Source organism: Megascapheus bottae, chromosome 21 (assembly GCF_031878675.1).
Source record: "Megascapheus bottae isolate mThoBot1 chromosome 21, mThoBot2.hap1, whole genome shotgun sequence".
NCBI lineage: Eukaryota > Metazoa > Chordata > Mammalia > Rodentia > Geomyidae > Megascapheus > Megascapheus bottae.
The window spans coordinates 2876701-2903336 of record NC_143529.1 but is presented as its reverse complement, the minus strand read 5'-3'; the positions used below and the strand labels follow the sequence as shown (position 1 = coordinate 2903336).

At 38.5% G+C, this 26636-nt stretch overlaps 1 protein-coding gene and 1 non-coding gene across 2 annotated transcripts; one reads left to right on the top strand and one right to left on the bottom strand.

Moving 5' to 3' along the window:
* Positions 1–14055: 14055 nt before the first annotated feature.
* Inpp1 (inositol polyphosphate-1-phosphatase) lies at positions 14056–25841 on the bottom strand. Its single transcript, XM_090354484.1, has 5 exons — positions 25586–25841; positions 22542–22602; positions 19549–19749; positions 17810–17984; positions 14056–15356 (listed from the first exon to the last, which is right to left on the bottom strand). Exons 1-5 carry the CDS (start codon positions 25787–25789, stop codon positions 14801–14803), a joined length of 1197 nt encoding a protein of 398 aa, XP_090210610.1. The 5' UTR covers positions 25790–25841; the 3' UTR covers positions 14056–14800.
* LOC150048552 (U6 spliceosomal RNA) lies at positions 15556–15658 on the top strand. The gene has a single exon (XR_016539170.1). It is a non-coding gene; the product is annotated as a U6 spliceosomal RNA (small nuclear RNA).
* Positions 25842–26636: the final 795 nt, after the last annotated feature.

The window sequence follows — 26636 nt, the reverse complement described above, 5'->3', positions numbered from 1 at the left end:
TTCATTGCAGCACTATTCACCATAGCAAAGATATGGAACCAACCTAGATGTCCCTCAGTTGATGAATGGATCAACAAGATGTGGTATTTTTACACAATGGAATTCTATGCTGCTGTCAGAAAAAACGACATCGCCCCATTTGTTAGGAAATGGAAAGACTTAGAAAAAATCATATTAAGTGAAGTAAGCCAGACTCAAAGGAACTTAGGCTCAATGGTTTCCCTCATTTGTCATAATCAGTAGAAACCTTGGGCTCTACTAGCAGAGATCTGCAATAGAGCAAAACCTTGATACATAAGGCCATACAGTGTGACATTAAATGAAAGGACCTCTAGGATATAGAAACAAAAGCCATATAATGAGTGATTGTTGTCCTTAATGTACTATGTTATCTCTCATCTCTATTGCTGTCCCTTGGTTATCTTATATTGTTACAGTATCTCACTTTGTTATCTGATATATTGGATATATTTGTATTCGGTTATTTGAAATTGGATAGGGAAGGGGGGAAAACCAAGATGGGGGTTGGGGGGGAGAGTAATGGGGACCAAGACATGTGAAAGGGTATCAATGTATGTGAATTAATGCACCTTCTATCTGGAAAATATCATGTAACCCTTTTATTAATTACAATAAAAATATTTTTAAAGAAAAGTTTAGTTGCTATAGAAAGTCACCAGAGAAATTTTAAGGCAATCAGGGCCTAAGAATTGGTCATACAATGTTGGTATTGGAAGTTTCTCTAGAGACTGCTTGGGCCAATGAAGAGAATGGGCACAGGGGATTGCATCCGCCTGCAGTCACACAGGATTCACTGTGATAAATTCAGAACCTCTATTCCCTGCTCTAGGTTTTTTAAACTATCATGGGTGCCCTCACAGCCCTGTTGGCTGTGTATGTATGCACAATGTGGCTGGAATTAATTGAGATTTGGTCAAAGTAATGACTGGGGTTTAAAAATGAAAGGCTGACGGCAGGAAGATGAAGAGAGAGCAGGGAGAAAGTACTTAAGGATGAGTGTTTTCTCTGGGAGAAAGATATGGAATGGAGAACTAGAGTCAGAAATTTACAAATGCTAGAGGCAGCTCTCGGTGGATGGTGAGTGGGGAGAAACAGAATAAGAAAGATGACAACTTTGGGATCTGTTGAGTTTCATGAGAGAACCCAAAGGTTGAGAGGATAAGCAGACAACTAACTGGACATGTGAGCCTGAAATTTGAAAGAAAGATGAAGGCTTTTCCTCATTCAAACCAGCCTTGCATTATTACTTTCCTCTACAAACTTGGAAATTGTATATGTAATTATAGTTGAAGCTATAGAAATAAATGGAATCCTTGTGAAAAAAATGAGTAAAGAAAAGAAGAAGCATCGTGTATTTGAATTACACAAGTAATAAAAGGGGACAACACAGGGAATCTGACTCACCAGGAATCCTAAATGTCCAGACTAGCTCAGAAAGAGGGACTTCTGGCTTTTCATTGAACCTGTTCAATGTCTTAGGGTTGATGGCACTTAAACCTTTCATTTCTGGTCATTCCTTTGAAAGCTTCATGCTGTGAGTTCAAACTTGCTTTTCTGTAGTATTTGCTCCTTGATTCTTTTATATACTTTCCACAATATACTAGTACAATTCGAGGAACACAGTAGGCTACACTACATACAATAAATCTCATCAGTATATAGTTAGTTCTAAAGGAAAGCAATTGACTGTTAAGACCAATGTGATCTTGTTTCCACTAGACTTAAGCAAGTGATAGTGTCTTACATTGGCAGGATATGGGAATTAGCATTCCTTTCTTCTGATGACCTCAACTGGCATTCTTTTCTGGAGACTCTTTGTCAGTAAGACAAATTTTAAAATGTGTATTTATTTTTATGTTCACGGATTCTTTACTTCTTTTTTCTACTGGTGTTGGTGTTTGTACTCAAGGCTTCACATTTGCTAGGTACTCTAGAACTTATGCCATGACTCCAGCCCTTTTTTCCTTCAAATTATTTTTACAATTGGGTCTTGGCTTTTTTCCCAGGCTGGCCTGGTCCATGATCCTATTTATGCCTTTGTAGCTGTGATGACAAGCATAACTTAACATGATCGACCTTTTCTGTTGACATGGGATCTTAACTTTTTTATCTGAGCTATCCTTGAACTGTAATTCTCCTGATCTCAGCTGGACTAGGATTACAGGCATGATTTGTTGCCATCTGGCCCCATCTTATTTTTTTGTTGTTATATTTTAATCATTCATTTACAGTGTGTATTATAAAAGCATCATCAATAACATTCAAGGAAACAACTGGTCTTTCGCTAGAGCATCACACACAGTATTTATGACTAGCTCTAGATATCTACATTTTATAGGTGGAAAAATTGTGAACTTCTTTTTTCTTTTTTGCCAGTCCTGGGCTTGAGCTCAGGGTCTGAGCACTATCCTTGGGATTTCTCAAAGCTAGAGCTCTACCACTTGAGCCTCAGTACTATTTCTGGGTTTTTCAATGTATGTGGTACCCAGGAATCCAACCCGGGTCTTCCGGCATGCTAGGCAAGCACTCTACCACTAGGCCAAACTCCCGACCCCATTAACTTCTTTTTGTGTCAGTAGTCAAGCTTGAACTCAGGGCCTTTGCTTTAATATAAATTTTTTTATTTTTTTTTATTCTTTATTCATATATTTTATTGTAATGAATAGAAGGGTTACAGTTCTATTTGCCAGATAAAAGTTGCATTACTTCACACACATTGATACCCTTTCTCATGTTTCTGTCCTCATCTCCCTCCTCCCATCCCTCCCCTCATCTTTTTTTTTTTAACATTTTCATTGTAATTAACAGAGGGTTACATTATATTCACCAGATAGAAGGTGCATTACTTCACAAACATTGCTACCCTTTCTTTTTTTTTTTTACCACTTTTTTATTGTAATTAGTAAAAGGGTTACATGATATTTGCCAGATAGAAGGTGCATTAATTCACATACATTGATACCCTTTCACATGTCTTGGTACCCATTACCCTCCCCCCCACACCCCTCACCCGTCTTGGTTTCCCCCCCTTCCCTATCAAATTTCAAATAACCAAATACAAATAAATTCAATATATCAGATAACAAAGTGAGATACTGTAACAATATGAGATAACCAAGGGAGATGAGAGACAACATAGTACATTAAGGACAACAATCATTCATTATATGGCTTTTGTTTCAATATCCTGGAAGTCCTTTCAATTAGCTTCATACTATATGGCCTTATGTATCAATATTTTGCTCTATTGCAGATCTCTGCTAGTAGAGCCCAAGGTTTCTACTGATTATGACGAATGAGGGAAACCATTGAGCCTAAGTTCCTTTGAGTCTGGCTTACTTCACTTAATATGATTTTTTCTAAGTCTTTCCATTTCCTAACAAATGGGGCGATGTAGTTTTTTCTGACAGCAGCATAGAATTCCATTGTGTACAAATACCACAACTTGTTGATCCACTTATCAACTGAGGGACATCTAGGTTGGTTCCATATCTTTGCTATGGTGAATAGTGCTGCAATGAATACCCATCAATATCCCAATGGCATTCTTTAAAGAAATAGAAGAGGCAATTCAAAATTTCATATGGAATAATAAAAGACCTCGTATAGCAAAAACACCTCTTAGCAGAAAGAACAGCGCTGGAGGAATTTCAATTCCAAACTTTAGACTCTTATTACAGAGCTATAATTCTCAAAACAGCTTGGTACTGGCACAAGAACAGGCCTGAAGACCAATGGAATAGAACTGAGGACCCAGATACTAAACCACAGACCTATGGCCACCTAATCTTTGACAAGGGAGCCAAAAAAAATAGAATGGAAGAAAGATAGCCTCTTCAACAAGGTGTGCTGGCAGAACTGGTTAAGCACCTGCAGAAAACTAAAGTTGGATCCTTCTTTGTCACCTTGCACTAGAATTAACTCCAAATGGATCAAAGACCTGGAGGTAAAAGCTGACACACTGAAAACTTTTCAGGAAGGAATAGGAGATACACTAGGCCTCCTTGGCACAGGTCGAAACTTTCTTAATAAGGATCAAGAATCACAACAAATCAGAGAAAAGCTGGATAAGTGGGACTGCATTAAACTGCGGAGCTTTTGTATGGCAAAGGACATAGCTAGTAAATTAATTAGGAAGCATACAGAGTGGGAGAAGATCTTCACCAACCAAACAACGGACAAAGGCCTCATATCTAAAATATATCAACAACTCAAAAAATTGAATCACTCCAAAACTAATCTCCAAAGTAACAACCATCCCATTAAAAAATGGGCCAAAGACTTAAAGAGAGTCTTCTCTGAAGAAGAAACAAAAATGGCCTATAGACAAATGAAGAAATGCTCAACATCTCTGGTCATAAAAGAAATGCAAATCAAAACAACTCTAAGATTCCACCTCACTCCAGTTAGAATGGCCAGGATCAGGAAAACGAATAATAACAGATGCTGGAGGGGATGTGGCCAGGAGGGATCACTACTACACTGTTGGTGGGAGTGCAAACTCGTTCAACCACTATGGAAAGCAGTGTGGCAGTGCCTCAAAAGGCTAAATATAGACCTCCCCTATGACCCAGAAATTCGACTACTTGGCATTTACCCAATCATCCAGAAACAAGGACATACTAAATCCACTAGCATTGCTACCCTTTCTCATGTTTTTGTTCCCTTTCCCTCCCCCACTCCCTCCCCTCATCTTGTTTTCCCCCCTTCCCTTTCCTATTTCAAATAAAGAAATAAACGAATATACAATATACCATCAGGGCCTTTCTCCATTGGCTTTGGCTTCTTCTCCCCTCCCCTCCAACCAAGGCTGGTTCTCTACCATTTGAACCATACTTCCACTTCCAAAAGTATACTTTTTTTTTCCTGTTCAAACTGAGGCTTGAACTCTGTTGAGGGGCTCAAGGGTGCTGTCCCTGAGCTCCTTTTGCTCAAGGCTAACAGTCAACCAGTTGGAACCACAGTGCTACTTCCAGCTTCCTCTGTAATTAACTGGAGATAAAGTTCCTGCCTGGATGAGCTTCAAAGCATGATTCTCAGATCTCAGCCTCCTGAGTACCTAGGATTACCAGTGTGAGCCACTGGCACTTAGCTGGTACATTTTCAATGTAGCAATTTCACAGCTGAAAGTCTGTCTCAATGTTATAATCAAAGAAATGTTCAACTATGCACTTCAGGGCCTGGAGTTTGGCCTAGTTGTAGAGTGCTTGACTAGTATGCACAAGCTCTGAGTTCGATTCCTTGGTGCCACATTCACAGACAAGGCCTGAAGTGTTGCTGTGGCTCAAGTGGTAGCCTTGAGCAAAAACTGTCCAAGCACAGTCCTCAGGCACTGAGTCGAGGTCCCAGGAGTGGCAAAGAAAATGCATTTCATCAAGTATGTTCATTGGCACATTTTCATTATGAATTTTTTCATTGAAATATAACTACATACAATAAAATATATAAATTTTAAGTATGCATGCAATGCTTACAAGACTTCTATATATGGCATCAAAGGATAAACAGAATTTCTTGTAGCCCCAGAAATCCTACCCTTTTCTATGACTTTGCAGAATGGGTTCTTCAGGAAGCTCCCTGAAATAATGATGTAGAGGGAATCAATAATTGTGGGAGGGAAGAAAAGAGGAATAAGGGCTTAAAGAGGGAGAGAAAGGAAGAGGAAGTAGAGGCAAGAAGCAGGACTGGGCAGAGGTCTAAACTGGTATGAATTATAATCTCAAGAAAGCCTTCAACTACCTCTGCAGGGAGCCATGAAGCTGGCTTGGCCCCTCAGAGTTAGCGAAAATGGAATGTGGGCCTTTATTCCCTAGGGCTGTGGATGTGGTCTTGGGTCTGGTGGCTTTCTTTATGAAGGTCAAAAAAAAAAAAAAAAACTATGGTGAGTGTTGCTTTCATTTAACATTATGTAATATGAATCCATGTTGTCTCATTCGTTCTTTTATACCATATTGTATTTATTTTGTGGAAATTAAGCATTTACTTAGTTGTTTACATGTTGGCTACTATGACTACCGTGCTAGTCATACTAGCTGTCATTCCTTTATTTCTCCTGTACTATTAGATTTTAACTTCAAGTAATATTTGTTAGGTTGGCGCTTTACTGTTTGAACCATGTCCTTTGGCTTTGCTTATTTTTGAGAGAGATTCTCACTTTCTCCAGGCCAGCCTGGGCCATGTAGCTGAGGTAACAAGTATGAATCACTGTGTCTAGCTTTTATTTGCTGATATGGGGTCTTCTTGTGAACTTTTTGCTTGGCTGGCTTTAAGCCATAGCCTCTAGGGTAATTGGCATTATAGATATGAGCCACAGTACACAGCTCATATTTTTGATGTGCATTTATATGAATTTCTGTTAGGTGCATGCTGGTAAAAAGATTACAGAATAAGTATTTGTTCAGCATTGTTAAATACTTCCAAGTATTTTCCTACCTCTCAACAGTGCACAAATTTATACTCCCACAGGCAGTATAAGAAGGTTTGATATTGATGACTGAATTTCAGCCTTGCTGACGGGGGTTTAGTAGCATCTCTATGAAGTTTTGGAATATTCTCCTGATGGCTTATGCTATTGTGACCTTTATATTTGCTCTTTAAAGTGGGTATTTTGTCTGGCTCTTATTGGTTTGTAGGTATTTCTTCTGCATAGAAGTTCTTTGTTAGATGTATTTTACAACTACCTCCTCCCATTCTTGTGGTTCAATTTTTTTTCTCACTTTCATCTCCTACAAGAAATGTTAAACTGTAATGCTAATGGTAGTTCTGTATTGATGTTGGATTTCCCTTTTCCTTTTTCCACATTTTTCCATTTAAGGAGTGTAATAAACAACTTCCTTAATGTTGCTTAAGGAAGTTTATTTAAAATGTGAGGTTACAGATCCACAGTAGCCGACTGATTGGAAAAGATTCACCGAAAGTAGCATGTTGCATGTGTCTGTGCAAATCTGCTAGAGCCACCTGGTGGGCAGTGTGAAATTTCCAGCAAATGTTAGAATGTTTTCAACATGCCAGCTTGTCAGGTAAGAAATGTTCTCAGACCCACCCAGGTTTATGACCCCCTTATCACCTCAGTTTTCAAATAACCACAGCAACCCTTCTGTTGGAGTAAACTTAGTTCCCTGGTGGCTTGCGTTTGCTAGAACAAAAAGTCAGAAGATGGAAATGGACTGATTCAGAGTTGGCTATGTAACAAAAAGCTGATCAAAACCAAAAAGCCAGAGGAGGGTCTCTTGTGAAAGCAGGAGGAGAGGTGCCACTAAAGGAACCAAAGTATAATTATAAAGTGTCTTCTTTTCTTTTTTCTTTTTGTAGGTCATGGGGCTTGAACTCACAGCCTGGGCCCTGTCTCTTAGCAGTTCAGCTCAAGGCTACCACCCTACCCTTGGAGCCATAGCCCTACTTCCCAATTTCTAGTGATTGATTGGAGATAAGGGCCTCAAGGTCTTTTGTACCCTGGCTGACTTTGAACGTTGATCCTCAGATCTCAGCCTCCTGAGTAGCTAGGATTACAGGCATGAGCGACCTTATCCAGAAGTGTCCTATTTTCTGCCTCAGTGCCTCTCAACCATCATGTTGCACAATTCACTTTTCAAAGCGGTGCTCTGAGGTGTATTTATAACTGGAAAAGGGAAAAACTGTGGGAAACTCACTCAGTTTGTTTTGTTTATTTCACTCACTAATACTCACACATTCTGCCAGCTGTCTTTACATTGCACTTACTAGCTAGCAAAGACTAGAAAGAAGAACTGCCCTATCATTCTTAGGCCATCCATGCCACAACTTGTGTGATTGGCTCATATAGGAAGACAACAAACATAAGAAAGGGTATGATAGGTTTCCTTAGTTGCTTGTGTTTCCTGGAAAGTCCATGGCCTTCCTGTTCCAAGCAAGCTGTCAAAAATTCACTCTTAATCACAGGTATAGCACACTTCTGCCTGCTGATTTCATGGACTCCCTCACACCAAAGGTCTACAGGAACATATGTAACAGTGAATGGATCTTTACATATGGTATGTCTCTCTTGGTGCCTTTTGGTGTATTTTATAATATTTTTTACAATTAGTTGATCAAAATATAATTACACAGAACCTATGATTTGTTGTCAAAAGGGGAACAATTTTTTGTGTGTGGGTATGCTGGTACCGTGGTTTGAACTTAGAGACATATTCATTTGGCTTGCTTTCCTGGCACTCTACCACATGAACCATACCACCAGGCTGACCTTCTTCAGGTTATTTTGAAGATACAGACTCCAAGCTGGCATTGAATTGTGACCCTCCAGATCTCAGCCTCCTAAGTAGCTAATATTATCAGCATAGGTCACTAATGCCAGGCTAGGACAACTTTATAATACATAAATGTCCAAAAGTTAGGCAAATAATATGAATATATCTTGCAAGGAACACACTCTTTAAAAGAGGTATTTTAGGCCTATAAACACATGAAGAAATGCTCTACATCTCTGGTCATAAAATAAATGCAAATCAAAACAACTTTGAGATTCCACCTCACTCCAGTTAGAATGGCCAGGATCAAGAAAACTAATAGCAACAGATGCTGGAGGGGATGTGGCCAGGAGGGATCACTACTACACTGTTGGTGGGAGTGTAAACTAGTTTAACCATTATGGAAAGCAGTATGGCAATTCCTCAAACATAGAGCTCCCTATGACCTAGCAATTCCACTCCTTGCCATTTACCCAATCGTCCAGAAACAAGGACATACTAAATCCATTAGCACAACAATGTTCATTGCAGCACTATTTACCATAGCAAAGATATGGAACCAACCCAGATGCCCCTCAGTTGATGAGTGGATCAACAAGATGTGGTACTTATACACAATGGAATTCTATGCTGCCACTGGAAATAATGGCATTGCCCTATTTGTAAGGAAATGGAGAGACTTGGAAAAAAATCATATTGAGTGAAGTAAGCCACACCCAAAGGAACATAGTTTCCCTCATTTGTAATAATTAATGCACATCTAGGACTCTCCTAGCAGAGGATTACAATGGCTCCAAACCTAGATACATAAGGTCATATAGGATGAGACTAAATGAAAGGACCTCCAGGATATGAAACAAGAGCTTTATCTTGGGTGATTGTTGTTCTTAATGTACTATGTAAAAGAAAGAGGGGGAACTACTTGGCATTTACCCAACCATCCAGAAACAAGGGCATACTAAATCCACTAGCACAACGATGTTCATTGCAGCCCTATTTACCATAGCAAAGATATGGAACCAACCTAGATGTCCCTCAGTTGATGAGTGGATCAACAAGATGTGGTATTTATACACAATGGAATTCTATGCTGTTGTCAGAAAGAACGACATCTCCCCATTTGTAAGGAAATGGAAAGACTTAGAAAAAAATCATATTAAGTGAAGTAAGCCAGACTCAAAGGAACTTAGGCTCAATGGTTTCCCTCATTCGTCATAATCAGTAGAAACCTTGGGCTCTACTAGCAGAGATCTGCAATAGAGCAAAATATTGATACATAAGGCCATATAGTATGAAGCTAATTGAAAGGACCTCCAGGATATTGAAACAAAAGCCATATAATGAATGATTGTTGTCCTTAATGTACTATGTTGTCTCTCATCTCCCTTGGTTATCTCATATTGTTACAGTATCTCACTTTGTTACCTGACATATCAGATATATGCATATTTGGTTATTTGAAATTGGATAGGAAAGGGGAGAAAACAAGATGAGGGTGGGGGTGGTGGGGAGGGAAATGGGAACCAAGACATGAGAAAGGGTATCAATGTATGTGAAGTAATGCACCTTCCATCTGGCAAATGTAATGTAACCCTTCTATTAATTACAATAAAAAATATATGGAAAAAAAGAAAGAGGGGGAATCAGGATAATTGGGAGGGGTGGGGGAGGAATATGTGGACAAAAACATGAGAAAGGGGTATCAATATGTGAGAAGTAATACATGAATGTAACTGTGATGACTGTAACTGTAATCTCTCTATACATTATCTTGACAATAAAAAGAGGTACTTTATCCATGCAATGAACTTTAGTTTTGTTTAGAATCCAATGCCAAAAGTAGGATGGAAACAGTCCTCTGAGGCTATCTTTCTTGAGAGATCCTCAGGACACACTGTTGACCCACACGGCATATTTCCCAACCTCATGAAAGATCTTTGGGTATACACAAGCACCACATGTAAACAGGCTTCAGAGAACTCAAAGGCCAGACATAGCCTAGGCCCTCAGTCCATCTGGCTAAGTCTTAGATTTATATACATTTTTGGAGTCCAGTAGTTGAGACTCACAAAACCCAAGTTCAAAGATAATATTTTTACTAATTCAACATGGCAGTAGGGAATCATTAGACCAAGCTCAGTGACTTTCTTCTGAGTGGAGAATCTTCTTACCAATCCCTGAAACCAGATTAGATATGGTTCACATCATATCTATATAATATTGATTATATTAATATATATGATTTATATAATACATGTATATTGTATTACATATAAGGGGAAAAAGCTCTTATTCTTGCATGACCATGGTACTATAGAATTATAGTACAAGCAAGAAAAGAAAAAAATCTCATCTATAAATTAAAATTAAAAATATTTTATTGGAAGTAGACTTTTGGCTAATTTGAGTATCAATAGGAATAATAAGTGAACTCATTTTGAGAAAAGATTTTACCAGACCATTTTCAAAGATCTGTTTGTATGCACTCTGGACTTTATATTCTGTGGGCACTTAACCCTGTTTTTACTCCAAGATAGACTCTGTGGAGCTAATAACTGGATGAGAAAGCTTATAACTTACTATGTCTACTCCTTTTGATTTGAACATTGAGCATTTAGAGATAGCATACAATCTGGAGACAAGAAGAAAATTCTAAGAGCCTTTTGTTGATTTTCTTTTGGGGGAAAACAGTAAATATATGTTTATATTTTTTCTGCCATTTTTGAAGATGTAGTCTTGTTTAAAGCCTATTAATAGTGACCTTCTCTGTACTATGAATGTGGTCAAAGTTGTGTCCAGCCACTGTGGAAAGATCTGAGCTAATAAGCTCCTTAAGTGGACCCACTAAGCACGCTATCTACAGCAAAGATTTGATACTAGTGTGTCTATATTTGGAGCAATCAGCAGACAAAGTTATATTGATGAGAGGAGACAGTAGGACTCAAGTCTGGCTGGTAAAATTCCTAATACGTGGGAGGCCCTGGATTCAAATCCTAGTACCTAAATTAAAAAAAGACAATTGTTTGTGGCCTCTACTCAATGTCCACTTCAAGAATAATTGAGATGAGTTAGAGCTAGTGATAAGTGGATGGTATAGACACTAACAGGGAAAATGGTCATAAAGATATACTAAAAAGCAGATCTTTGCAGCAGGCCAGTGACTCACATCTATAATCCTAGCTCCCCAGAAGGCTGAGATCTGAGGACTGCTGTTCAAAGCCAGCCGAGGCAGGAAAGTATATAAGATTCTTATTTCCAGTTAAACACCAAAAAAGTGGAAGTGGAGCTTTATTTGGTTCAAGTGGAAGTGTGCTAGTCTTGAACACAAATGCTCATGGACAATGCTCTCGGCCTCAGCTCAAACCCCAGTAGTGACAGTTATTCCACTACATCCATACATGGTTTCTCTTATTAGTTTTAAGGAATATGCACATAAATTTCTAATCTAGAATTTATAATGCAGTGTTCAATATGTTAATATTATGCAATTATAATGTGTCTAGTCTATTAATAAATTATCTGAGTAACTGAATAAAATGGAATATATTCCATTTATTTAGTTTCCTGATTTTTAGTTTCACTCTATATTTAACATACAGAGTAAAAGTATTAGTAGCTATGTTTTATTGAACATTCTCCATCAGAGACATTTTGTGAACATTGTTTTGTTTCTTGCATTATTACTGAAGGATGGATAGATCCTGTTACCAAATGAAAAACTTTGATTCATAGTCACTACATGGCTTAGAATCTACTGGGAACACATGACAGGTGGTGGCAAGTCTAGGTCTGTGAAACCCATGTTCTTTCTCCTTATGTAGATTCATACTCTCTCCCTGTACGTACAGGATTTAGTACGTCAAGTTTTACTTGTGGTTTGCCTCAGTTTATTGAAGCAAAATAGTGGACAAGAAAAAAAATCATTCCCTAATATCTCCCCCCACACACACACACGTACATGCACGTACATGCAGTACTGGGGCTTGAACTCGGGGCATTGTGTTTGCTACTCACTCAGGTGCTCTACCAGTTAAGGCATGCCTCCAGCCCCCTTTTTCCACTGGTTCTTTTCCAGGTAGGGTCTTACTTTATGCTGAGAGCCTGTGATCCTCTTCTGCTTCCCTGTATCACTGGAGATGACAGGGATGACAGGCATACGGCAGCTACCCTCTGTCATTGGTTGAGACAGAGTATTCTGAAGTTCTCTTTGTCTGAACCAAGATCCCTTGATGTCTACCTCCTAAGAATCTAGGATTACAGGCTTGAACTGCTGTTCCATGTTTACAAATAAATTTTATGTTCTTAAGGAAACTAAAGTTAGAAAATCCCACTCATCTGCTATGGCTTGTGAAGGATAATGCAGACCAGCTTAGCCGAGGTACACTTCAAGGTAGAGACTTGACTCTCCTGCAAACATTGACAATGAGTGTACTATTTGTCCCTCAGTATCCAGCAGGACTGGTTTCTAAATGCCTTTCAACATGGACATCCAAATTCATCATTCTTTCCTATAAAATGGCAACAAAATGTTTGCATATGATCTATACACATCTATTATTATACATACTATCCAAATTCAATATGAAAGCCACACACAATAAAACATTGAATTACCAAAAGAATAATTATCTAAAGACATAAAAGTCTATATTCAGCATAAATAATTTTGAATATTTTCCATCCAAAGTTGGATGAATCTGTAGATGCAAAAGCTCTGAGTACAGAGGCTGACCACATAATACATGTTAACAGCCTACATTTGATTCTCTGTTGAGTTTTTTTTCCCCCTTCCATCTAATGGAGAAATTGTTCCAATCTCATTAAAGATGACTGCAGGAGTGGGGGGCCTAGGCATTCATTTCTAATGTGTTTTGTAAAGAGTGAACTGTATCTTCACATTAACCTCAGTGACCAAAATATACAAGCAGAGCTCAATTTACACTTTTAAAAGCTAGCACTAAAGAAGTCACTGCAACTTCTGCATGCTACAAAATACTAAGAAGTATTGGTTTAGGAAATGCTATTTTTTTCTTTCTGTGTCAAAGAGCTACTTCACTCCTCAGTTGATTACATTAGAATTCACAGTACTCAAGAAATGAAATTAACCTAATGGACTGATAAAGAAAATGTGGAGTATATATACAATGGAAGACTGTTTAGCTGTAACAAGCAGGAAGCCCTGTTATTTGTGACTCATGGATGAGCTTGGGGGACATTATGTTAAGTGAAATAAAGCACAGAAAACTACTCCATGCTCACAAATTTATAGAATCTTAAAAGTCACATTCAGAAGTAGAATGGTGTTCCATACAAACCACCATTGAGTGGAGAAAGATACTTTTGAGTTAGGATATTGGCAAAAGGATACAAAATTTCAACTAGACAAGCCGACTATATATATTTAGGGTATCTATTACAACCTCCAAACAATAAATAACAATGTACTGAATAATTGAAAATTTAGAGATTTAAGTATTCTTACTATAAAATATATTCTGAGATGATACATTTTAGCTTGATAGTCATTCCAAAATGCATACACAATTCAGAGCATCAACATTGAGTAACATGAATATGACTCTCCTCAGTTAAATTTTAAAAATTAAAACTAGAAGAAAATGCTTACTTATAATTGTAGAATAGAGGTGCTGTAGAAACATCCATTAGCCCCTAGAGGACACATGTCAGAAAGAATTAGCGGAGTTACCAGGGACTATTAAAGATGTCCCTGACTTATGTTGTATATTGCAGGCACTGTCTTGGATATTACACACCAAAATTTATATGTATATATATGCATTTGTATATGTAGCATGATGTATATGTATATGTGGCCTACCTCTAATTTTTCTGGTGAAGTAACTAGGTAATACTATAAATCTTTACTCCACCCCTTCTCCTTTTACCTCCAGGAAACAAGTATATGTTTTATGAGCATGTGCACATGTGGCATTCTTTTCTTCCCTGCTTCCTTCTATATTTCCCGCATCTCTAACTCCCTTGCTGTCTCTGCCAGTTTGGAAGGGAACCCATAGAGTTTCAGGCTTTCCCAGCAAAAGGATATTCTCAAAAAGAAGATTATTCGTGAAATTACTAACATCATATAAATTTAAACTTTAAAATGTGCTGCCCTGGGCCAAAACAGTTTCCTTTTAAAACAGGAAACAAAATTCACAGGAACTCCTCTTGAAATCTACTATTTTAGATATTTCAGGGGCAATGCTCTTACCATAGACGTGAGTCATTTTTCTAATTAACCAGTACACTTTGAGTCATTTTTCTAATTAACCAGCACTTTATTTTCCCACATCCATGTGTTTCAAGCAATATGAACCACCCAGCATTCACTGTAAGAATATCATATCTCAATTTCACTGCTGTATGAATGACATTAGTGAGCTGAAATTAACATCATTTACACATAATGAAAAATGCTCCTCAAAAGAGGAATAAGAATGTCAGCCATCCTAGGACAAAACTATCTTCAAACGATAGTGATAATGGGGTACAGGTCGAGTCTGGGTTACATTGTACATTGAAATCCCAAACCTTTTCTAAGTCTGTTTCTCCAAAAGCGTAAGGTTTTGGACGAGGAGGCTCCGGAACCTCTCCAGGCGCTTGGTGGATCTATATGCAATGAGGCCTCCCTTGTTGGCCCAACGATCTACTCCCACAGCCCCTTCATTCCCCACATGGTACAGTAGCTGTGGCAACTCCAGCCCTACTTTTGGATTTCTCTCCAGGCATTGTTTCATGTCTACTATTCCCCCACCCATGGCCCTCAGTATGGCGTGCGCTGCACACGAGTCCCACTTGAATGTCGTGTCTTCTGAAAAGATGTAAATGTCAACGAGGCCCTGGACCACACAGAGGCTCTTGTAGCCGGCCCCCGCCGCCCGGAATATGCCATCCCCGCATATCCGCAACAGTGCAGCTTTGATGGTCTCCTTCTCACTGGTACTGATGACTGCTGAGAAGGGCTGGGTGGATTCTGCCTCAGAGCTGGCCTTTGCCGTCTGCGCTTGCGTGCCATTGCCTTTTGAGATGCCGTGCTGGGAATGGATGTTGGTCCCCAGGTAAGAAAGGCCCCAGTAGCACTGTCCTTTCCAGCTGCACAAGAAAAGTTTCCATCAGTGAAGTCCACTGTCACATTTGCTTTTTATTATGCAAGCTGCTCATGACAGGGAATGAAAAAACCCACACACAGTTCACTGTAACCTAATGAGTTTTAATGTCTATTCCTAGAAACAGATAACTTTTCATTTTGATAAGTAGGTAACTTTTCATTGTGAAAAGTTCCTTATACTGCGTGCTTTTTTTGCAGCACATATACTAAAATTGGTATGATAGAGAAGATTAGCATGGCCCCATGCAAGGATGACACACAAATTCGTGAAGTGTTCCATATTTAAAAGAAAGAAAAGTTCCTTACATGAAAACAGCTGTGCTGTTACAGAGAAGGCTGCTTCCACTGTTATTGCAATTATCCTATCAATCCAGGGCAATACTAAAATATTTATGGCACTTCTGGCCTCCAGAAACATTGCAAAATTGCTGCTTTTGGCATTTAAGTTTTAAGAGGGAAAAAGATGAATAGACTTTGAATCAAAAGTCAAATCTCTTAAAATACTTGTGGGACTAGGGATTGGCCCCAAGTACTCTAGGACTATATCCTTAGGGCTATGCTTCCAGCCACACACACACACACACACACACACACACACACACACACACACACACACACATATATATTTACTCATTCTTTTTAAAATTATTTTTTGTCAAATTCTTCCTCCTTTTGCACAGAATGGCTTCAAGCTTGAGATAGTCCTTGCAGCTAGCTGGTATTACAGACTTGTACCATTATGCTTGGCTTCTCATAATTTCTGCCCCAATTTTGTCATCATTTGATCATCCTCTCATATTTACTAGATCTACTTTTGCTTCTAACATGAAACAAGATTTACTCATTATTGTTAATGCTATTGTTTTCAGCAACAACATCTTTCATTCTTCAGTGCTTAATGTATCCTCTATATTAGGTAATTTGTTCTGCTTACAGGAATGAAGGAAACAGACTTACAGAAAGTAAATACTTGATTGGGATACACCCAGCTCATAAGTGGTAGAGGCTGCATTCTCATTCACGAAGTCTCACTTCAGAGACTGTAGAACAGTTGATCGCCTTTAATTCTAAGACATAAGTATGTCCATATACTGTCCCAGTTCTTTAATTTCTTAATGACTTTCTTTAAAAATTGAGAAAGAGGAACTGGGAGTTTGGCCTAGTGGCAGTGCGCTTGCCCAGCTTATAACGAAGACCCAGATTCAATTTCTCAGTACCACATACATCAAAAAAGCTAGAAGTGGTGCTGTGGCTCAAATGATAGAGCTCTAGCCTTGAGAAAGCCCAAGGACAGTGCTCAGGCCCTGGGTTCAAGCCCCAACACTGGCAAAAAGAGACAGTGTCTGCTTATATGCCCAGCTTGGACTTAAACTCATGCACAATAGTACTGGGATTGCAGTCAGGCACCACCATGCTTGGCTTAAATGAGCCTTTCAAGATTAAAATATTTTGATTTGGAAGAAACCAGAGATAGAGGGAAAACATCTTGAACTTATGACTAACTTTATTAGTCATAAAATCTGTTCTCACCTGCAACCACTCCAAGTTCAATACAATATAAAAACCCATACAGATTGGAAAACTATGATGTATTGAATGGACAAAACCAGAAAACACTGAAGGTGCTTGGTTTTTTTGCCAGTCCTGGGCTTGAACTCAGGGCCTGAGCACTGTCCTTGGACTTTCTCAAGGCTAGAGCTCTACCACTTGAGCCTCAGTACTACTTCAGGCTTTTTTTGTATGTATGTGGTGCTGAGGGATTGAACCTGGGTCTTTGTGCATGCTAGGCAAGCACTACCACTAGGTCAAACTCCCAGCCCCGAAGGTGCTGTTCTTACTCAAGACTCCGCTCTGCCCTGGCATCAAAATCTCAACATGAGCCATAGGTGAGACAGCTGAATTCCTGGCCACCTTCCATGCAGGCAGTAAGGCAGGGGCAGAAATGGAAGTGATACACAGAGTGCTTTTGAGGAGAAGTACTCAGGTCTCAATCCTAGCCATACCTATCATTCCTCTCATAGGATAATGCACATTTTGTTATGAATTTCTTTTAAAGTCATACAAAACTTTAGCAGTACAGTGATGGCATCTATCTTCAAAATATATTAGGAGTGATTGTTCACACCATTCTATTTATCTAGTTTTAAGTGTACTCTGGAAACAAGGAACATACTTGCTATATCACAGGGAACAATATTTGCTATATACAACTATAAAGCCATGATTTCTTCAAACATGTTTTTTTTTTAGTTTCTAAATAAAATTTTGCCAAATCCAGAACCCATAAAACTTCACAAGCAGTCTTTCAGTGGCAACAGCCCAATGATTCCAACAGGAATGCCTGCAGGTGACATTCCCAACAAAAGAAAAGCTGAGGTTACAAGTGCTAAAAAGAAAAGGCAAAAAAGAAAAAGCCACGGGAATGTTCATATTTTACCTGCGAGTATTTAGGTCTTGTGACACGAAGGGCTGATTGATGACGCCCATCAGTGGCATTCCTGTCCGTATGTCATAGGCCCCAATTAGGATGGTAACACACTGAAGTCCACTGGGAAAAATGCCTTGGTTGGATTTAATATCAGCAGCACCTTTAATATATTGATATGTTGAATCTGAAAGGTGAAGTAGATGTGTAAGGTTTCAGGTAAGGGACCGCCAGTGATGAAAAACTCCATGCACAGAGTTCATGCTTGATTCATTTTTCTCTTAATGCCACTGAAGATATGCCAACTTTCAATGATCTAAAAATGATCTAAATGTTCACATCATTACTTAAAAATCAGTGAATTAACTTTGTCCTTGCTTTGAGAGCTCCCATTTGCTTTTCAGGAGGAAAAGAAATACATTTTGATTACACAATGACAAAAACAATGGGAGACAATGTAAGACAGTTTGTCTATGTCAACTAAGCTGCATAATAGTGCACTGAAATTTAATTTATGGGCCGCGAGTGTGGCCTAGTGTTAGAGTGCTTGCCTAGCATGCACAAAACCCTGGGTTTGATTCCTTGGTACCACATACATAGAAAAAGCCAAAGTGATTGTTCTTAATGTACTACATTATTTCTCTTCTCTTTTGTTGCCCTTTGGTTAATCTCATATTGTTACTGTTAATCTCATATTGTTACTGTATCTGATTTTCTTACCTGGTAAATTGTATATACTTTTATTTGTTTATTTGAAATAGGAAAGGGAAGGGGGAAAAGAGAATGAATGGGAAGGGCAGGGGGAGGGAAATGGGGACAAAAACATGAGAAGCAGTATCAATGTGTGAGAAGTAATGCATCTACTATCTGGTGACTAACTAATCCCTCTATACATTAACCTGACAATAAAAAAAATAAAGCCAAAAGTGGTGCTGTGGCTTAAGTGGTAGAGCTCTAGCCTTGAGAAAGCCCCAGGATAATGCGCAGGCCCTGTGTTCAAGCCCTATGACTGACAAAAAAATATTTTGTTTTAAAATTTTCTTTTGGATTTTAAGAAATTGTAATGTACATTTTTAAAACCACATGTAGTAAAGGTGGATGAATACAGATTGTTTGTCGTCCTGTCTAGCTTTTTCCTTCTATCAATTTTGTAACCAATCAGAGTTTACCTTTGCATATCACCTGTATTGAATTGTCAAAAAATAAAACATAAGCAATAAAATAACAACTCTTTAGTTTTTGTGTAACCCAGACTGACAAACTTTTCATTTATCATTTATCATATTGTCTTTATTTAGCTTAAAAGAAACTCTTGCCTCATTAACACTTATTGGGAAATGAAGGAACATATATAGGAGACTATTCTATAGAGTTTCAGCTCATAGTGTTTAAAATTGGAAAATAAAATCCAATAGCAAAAGCAACAAAAAACCCCCAATATTCATATTTGTATGAACTATTTTATAAGCTACCCCAAGACAGCTCTTTATGTTTAGCAAAAGTTATTATTTCCTCATTTCTTAAATTATAATTTTATCAGGGTGATATACAGAGGGGTTCCAGTTACATAGAAAGGTAACTTCTTGCCAAATATCATTAACCCCTCCTTTGTCTCTCTCTTCCTCTCCTTCTCAACTCATTCCCCACCCACAAGTTCTATATTCCCTAATTTTTAATCTTTCAAGCTCCTCTACAAAGGATTGTGGACACATAAGCAAAGGCAAACAGCAAACTTATTACCCTGAACTTACCTATGGGATCCACCCAAATTCCCAAGATGTCCTGTGGAATGTTGACGTCTATGGACTCTAGAGTCGGGTCTGTAAAGGCAACATCCTGATGAACAACCTTGGCTAGTGCTTCAGATGCCAACTGGTTGCCATTGAGGACTTTGCTAAGAAGCTCTGCTGTTTCTTCCTCGGTTGAACAAAGTTCCACAGTAATTGTCTCCCCTAGAGCCAAGAGAAAATAAAACAATTACATTTTAGGAGTTGAAGTAAGAAAGACCAGAAAGGAAGAGGAGTTTTTAGGGACACATAAAAGCTGTGTAGATATGTTAGTTGAGGGCAGTCTTTCCTTACCCAGTGGCTGCTAAAGCTGGCTCACAGCCAGAGTCACCTGGGGAGCTTCACAAAGCCACCCATGCTTGGTGGCCTCACAGAACCACAATAGAGAAGGCCAATTCCATGAATCAAATACCTGTTCCTGCTCCCCCTAAAAATGTGTACATGGACTCAACTTCATATACAATTTAAGAGAACCCAGAGACCCATTCTCTAAATCTCATATAGTGAAAGTCAAAAAGCAAAAGTGATACATGTATCACTGTGTTCATGTCTGAGTATGTTATTGAAAACAGGGGTATTATCAACATACTAAAATGCTTGTACTTCCCCCCAAGATATAACTTTTAACTAAAAACTATGTATATTCAGTAATATTTCTTAAACGTAGTAAAACTAACTTAAAATGATGTATGTAGAAATAGCCCTGGAAGCAGGATGTGAGCAAAGCTGCTTTCTAGATGACATCAGTTACCAAGCCCAGGTGTTTTGCTATCACTTTAAACATGTGTCTCCGAGTGCTTGGCTTCCAGCCTCGGAGAAGGGAGAGAAGAGGGCTGGTAAATACAGATGAATCAACATGAACAATAAGTGACAGTAATGGAAGGTTGGGAACTCTAAAAATTAAGGGTGATATAGGGCCTTTTAGATACGTAGAGTCATGCTCCTACCTCCCAGAAGTTCAGAACTCAGGCTTGACCTCACCTTGACTAAATTATAATAAGGCCCTCAGATGATGGTTTGATCCGTAAAGTTTGGGAAGCACAGTGTGAAGCCATTACTATAATGACACTAGATTTTATATGTTTATTATATGTGTGTGGAGTGTCAAATTCAGGGCTTCACACATGCTAGTTAAGTACTCTTTATCACTGGGTTGTATTTCCAAGTAGAGGGATACTCTGAACCAGTAAGATACAGTCTCTTCGATTTGCATAACCTAAATTCAAATAAAAGCAGAATGTTAAAGTTGGGAAATTATATACGCTATTAACTGCACATATAGAGTACTACGTTGGGCTTACTTGAAGCCATGGATTGTTCAAATGAATTCATCATTCATATCAATCCTTTACTTAAAATTGGCCAGTGAGTTCCTGGCTCTAAATTCCTGCTCATTCGGTCTGCCCTTACATTATCAACCATAGTTTTTTTTCCCTTCAACTCTTCCTTTCTCTATACTTTCAACAGGAAAATGGATATGCAATGCCTTTTGCCCACATATTTCCAGATAATAAAACATTAAAATTTCATTGGTGAAGTAGTCAAAGGATTTTAAATGAGTATCTCTTATGAGTTAATCACTGGAGTTATTTTTCACCTTCTGGAGTCTTTGTTGCTGTTGTTGTCAGTCATGGGGCTTGAATTCTGGGCCTGGACCCTGTCCCTGAGCTCTTCAGCTCAAGGATACCACCCTACTCATGGAGCCACAGCTCCACTTCCCATTTTCTAGGGATTGATTGGAGATAAGTCTCCCATTCTTTACTGCCTGGGCTGGTTTTGAACTTTGATCCTCAGATCTCAGCCTCCTGATTAGCTAAGATTACAGGCATGAGGAACTGAGCCAGGTTCTTCTGGGAGTTATTTTTAACTTTCTGAAGTTTAAATGAGATTGTCTTCCAGATAAGTGTCACAGAAGTCCATCAAGAGCTTGAACTCAGGACCTGAGCACTGTTCTTGGGTTTTCTCAAGGCTAGAGCTTTACCATGTAAGCCTCAGCACCACTTCCAGCTTTTTCTATGAATGTGGTACCAAGGAATTGAACCTAGGTCTCCATACATGCTAAGCAAGCACTCTACCATGAGGCTCAACTCCTGGCCCCTCAAGTTCATCTTAATATATATAGTCTGTGAAAGAAACTTAAAATCTTCTTTAATCTAGAAATTCAGTTTTTCCTTTGTAAATGTGATCTTTGTCACATTGGTGCTTAAGGCTGTCTTAAGTCTTCTACAATTATGTAAACACCCACCCCCAAATTAATACTAAATTTGTTCTGAAAAGAAAAACAGAAATTGTGATGCACATGTAGTCCCGGTTATTCTGGAGAATGAAATGGGAGGATAAGGGGAGCCTAAGACTTGAAGCCCTGCCTGAAGATACCCCACATCATACAAAAACCTTGGTACCTGAAGTTTTTAGCTGGTCTGAGTACTTTTGCAAGGATTCTGAGATCCATAGAAATGACGACACAGCATTTGCAACATCATGACTCCTGTCCATGTAGAGCCAAGGCCCGTAGGTACTATAGGGAACCCACAGATTGGCTTAAATCTAGGGCCTGAAAATTGTATAGATGCACACAGTTGTATCTCAGAAAGACAGACGTCAATAACTTCCACTACCTTCCCCAAAAGGTCATGAAATTTTCCCAAATGTTATGTCATAAATATATTATTATACCAGTTTATATTTAAAATGATATGTGGACTGGCTAACTTATTCCAAAAGCTCCTGTCTCTTAAACTTAAATGCTACACTATTTTGAGGCAAAGCACAAATGAAGCTTAAAACTCCAATATATTATGTTGTTTGCACTGACAGGTTTTCAAATACCTATTTATTTCATGGTGTAAGCTGGAGATTAGGCTTCCAAAAATGCATTTACTTTTATGACATAAGTTGGAGATTAGAATATCACTGATAATTAGGTTACAAAAATACATTAAACTTCTCATACTTACCCAAATCATTAGTAAACTCATTGGATTCTTCTCCCAAAATTTTTTCCCCCAAGCCTGGAAACTGAATAATTCAGAGTATGAGTTAAAAAAAGAAACAAAACACACAAGAAGTAATGTACCTACTCCCTAATGAATGTAACTGTCACCCCTCTATACAACACTGACAATAAAAAATAAAAAACAGCAACAACATCCCAAATTCAAATTTGAACAGATTTGCATTTTATATTTCCAATTAAGTAGCACAATTAAGAGTTGAAATTCAGAAAATTCCAATTCTAGAAACAAACTCAATATAGAAAAGTTATCTCAATTTAGTGCTTAATCTTCAAGTGGTTCCCAGATTCTAATCCCTTCTAGAAAGTTCACATCATGGTAGATCTCTCATTTCCCTCTGCTCTGTCAACCATCGAAATCGAAATTCTTATTGGTTCTGCAGAATCATTACTCTTTAAAAAAAAAAAAAAGAACGTACTCTAGCAAGTTAGACAAGTTATTGATACAATATCTTGTTTTACCCTACAGAAGAACATACTCTAGCAAGCTAAACAAGTAAATATTATTGATACAATATCCTGTTTTACCTGACAGAAGAGATTAAGAGGATAACATTTAAACTTTCAGATAGGTTTCTGTACATACCATTAGCTTTGAACTTAGAAAGGTGATACGGAAAAAACAGTTCATGAATCAGTGTGGCTAAGTAAATGCAAGTTTAATTCATGAATCAGTGTGACTAAGTAAATGGAAGCTGAGTAAGAATCTTCTCAATTCATTTTGCTTCTCGTCCTCAGCTGTAATTATATTTTTTCAAGTGTTGATTTTATTTTTTTTGCCAATCCTGGTAGCTTGAACTCTGAGTCTGGGCAGTTTCCCTGGGCTCCTTTTGTTTAAGTCTAGCATTCTATCATTTTGAGCCACAGCACCACTTCTGGCTTGTTCTGTGATTAATTGGATTTGAGAGTCTTGTGGAGTTTCCTGCTCAGGCTGGCTGCAAACCACAAATCTCAGATCACAACCTCCTGAGTAACTAGGATTACAGGTGTAAGCCACAAGAGCCTAGCTTGAATTATTTTTTTAAACAATGTATTAGTTCATCTTAGAAGCCACAACAGACAAATATTATCTGGGAAGCAGGCATGGGTTTTAGTTTTCAGTTATGACATATGTGATGCTCTTAGAGAATAAAAGCCAGAAATCAAATACTTGAGCTCATCATCATATAACTGCTTTTCCCCCCTTTCTCTTTTGTAAGAGTACACACTAAAAGAAGTGGGCAATCAACCCATTCATTGAGGGTTGAAACTCAGTTCAAAGTTTGCTTAAACACTTGTTTTGAACACCCTATCAGATAGGATCATTCGAGAGCCCAAGTAGATAATGTTTAGATATTCATCAACTATAGCTTTCAGTTTCATGAGAGAATATAATTGCCCAAACTCATTATAATGTTTTAAGGCAATACACATAAAAATGACTGTCAATTTCTTGACCATCCTTGTACTCAGAATTTTAACAACAAATAGGAACAAAGTTGCCTCATTTAGTTTATTGGTTCCACATATTATAGGACATAAAAATAGAATGTAAAACTTTATTTACCTTTAGTCAAGATTTCACTCAAATGCTACTAAGTGACTCCTGGAATTTGGAGGAATTTGTAGAAAATATCAATGCTTTCACCCTAAACTTCTAGTTTAAAAGCGTGACATTGTATCACATAAAAGGCAATGTAGTACTGCAAAGCAATTAAATATGAGAGGTTTGCCTGTATCAGAAACTTGTGCTAGTATTCATTTGTTGTGTAATCTCAGGTAAGTTACTTAAGCTCTCTGTGCCATAATTTTACCATCTATTGCATAGGGAATAATAGTTCTTACCTCACCAAATTGTTTTAAGGGTTAAACAGTATGCTTAAAGCCCTAGAATGTGTATAGCACATGGCAAACGTGCATGGTAAACATGTACTATATTATCAGTACTGCTACTACTGCTTTTGAGTACTATATTCTCCAGTTAGCTCAAGATTCTTAGAATCAATTCTGATGATGTTTTACTAGTGGAATAATAATTGGGGGCTTTATCTACTTGCAAGCCCATAATTAAGGCATACATTAAAACAAGGATTAAGTCCACAAGTTGAGACTTAAGGCAGGTTCAAAGCAAGCCCAAGCAGCAAAATAATTTTTTCTCTCCAATTAACCACCAGAAAACCAGAAGTAGCACTGTGGCTCAAAGTGGTACAGTGCTACCCTTGAGGGGAAAAATCTCAGGGACAGCGCCCAGGCTAAGTTCAAGCCCTGTAACTGACAAGAAAGAAAAGAGAACACAAAAGAAGAAAGAAGAGAAACCGTGATCTGAGCCAGGTGCTGGTTGCTCATGCCTGTAATCCTAGCTACTCAAGAAGCTCAGATCTGAGGACCATAGTTCGAAGCTAGCCTTGGCAGAAAAGTCCCTGTGAGACCAGCACAATTCCAAGGCCTTGAGTTCAAGCCCTAGCCTGGCAAATGAAAACAACAAAAATACAGAAGATGAGACTTAGACAAAGTTTAAAAAAGGGTCACAAAATAGTATACCCCTGTTTCTGTGGAAATCAATTATGTGGCCCATAAACACGCATACACACCACACCCACCCCCACCCCCACCCACATGTTCTCAGAACATGTCTAGTGGTAGTAGCATCAGGAGCACATGTGTTCTAGAAAACATACATTACTGAGCACATATGTTCTAGAAAACATGTAGTACACTAAGAGGAAACTCCAACAGATGAAAGATTCTAGAGAGAATGTTTTATCTGTAGGTGTTCAAATTATGGGTGATTCTTATTTTTATTTGCTTTTCCAAACTTTAAAGGTTTTCTACAATTAACATCTTATTAATATCCCAATCAAAAGGAAGATGGGGAACCAAAGTGTTTATCTGAATCCCAGATGCTAGTTGTATTCAGGAGATAAAAGGCATGCTATGCAATGAAGAGAAAGAACTACAGTAACTATAGTGGTAAATGTTTTAGTTAACCTTGATTGTGACCTTTCTTACCTTGTTCTCCATATTCTGTTTTATAACTTCCTGTACCAGTACATCAGCCAGGGTCTTGAAGTCAACTGCAAACTTCTTGTTCTTTTCTCCATCTTTCTTTTCCTCAATGAGTAGCTGGAAGAGGGCTTCCTGCTGCCTGCATGCCCGGGCAATGTTGGCAGCTTTCTCAGACACACGCAGCAGCTCCCGAAGGATTTCCGACATCTCTGAGCCTTGCTTGTCACTCGGTGGCAGCTGTTGGAAGTGGTGCCCACTCTCCCTGAGCTATCTACTGGAAAAATACAAGAATGTGAAAGAGAAAGCAGTTCAGAGAGCAATGAAAGGTGACTCATGCCACAGCCTAACCTGGCTGGTTTGGCTGAACAACAGCTATATGGGTGCGACCTCCTCAGAATGGCAGGATAGAAGTAGAATCTGAACTTTGAATATTTAAACATCATAAAAAAAATCATGATGCTCTCAAAACCCCATTATAGGAGTGAGTTGGTGGTTCATACTTGTAATCCTAGGATACTCAAGAGGCTGAGATCTGAGAATCGTGGTTCAAAGTCAGCCCGGGCAGAGAAGATTCACCTCCAATTAACCACTGGAAAGTCAGAAGTGGAGCAGTGGCTGAAGTGGTACAATGCCAATCTTAAGCAGAAAATGTTAAGAGACAGTGGCCGTCCAAGTACTGGGACAAAACCACTATAAACCATTATACAAAGAACTGAATTATCTGGAAAGAAAAACAATCTTTCAATGAGCATATACATTTACAGATTCCTAAACAGATGGACACAGCATGCTCTTCACAAGAAAGCCAGACGCTTACAGTGACCCGAAACTGAAAGCCTGGACTTCGCATCCTCTCTTTTACCCAGGGCAAACGGCGAAGTGCTCGAGCAACTTCTCAAGTACTAAGGAAGGGCGGCAAGCACCTGTGGTCTTGAAAGGCTTGGAGGCTACTCCTGGGCTGTAGCACAAGCCATCTCCTAGCCAACTTCCCCTCTCTCCACTAAAACACTTTCATCTGTGGGATCTTCTTGAAAGTTCATATAAAATGAAGCAA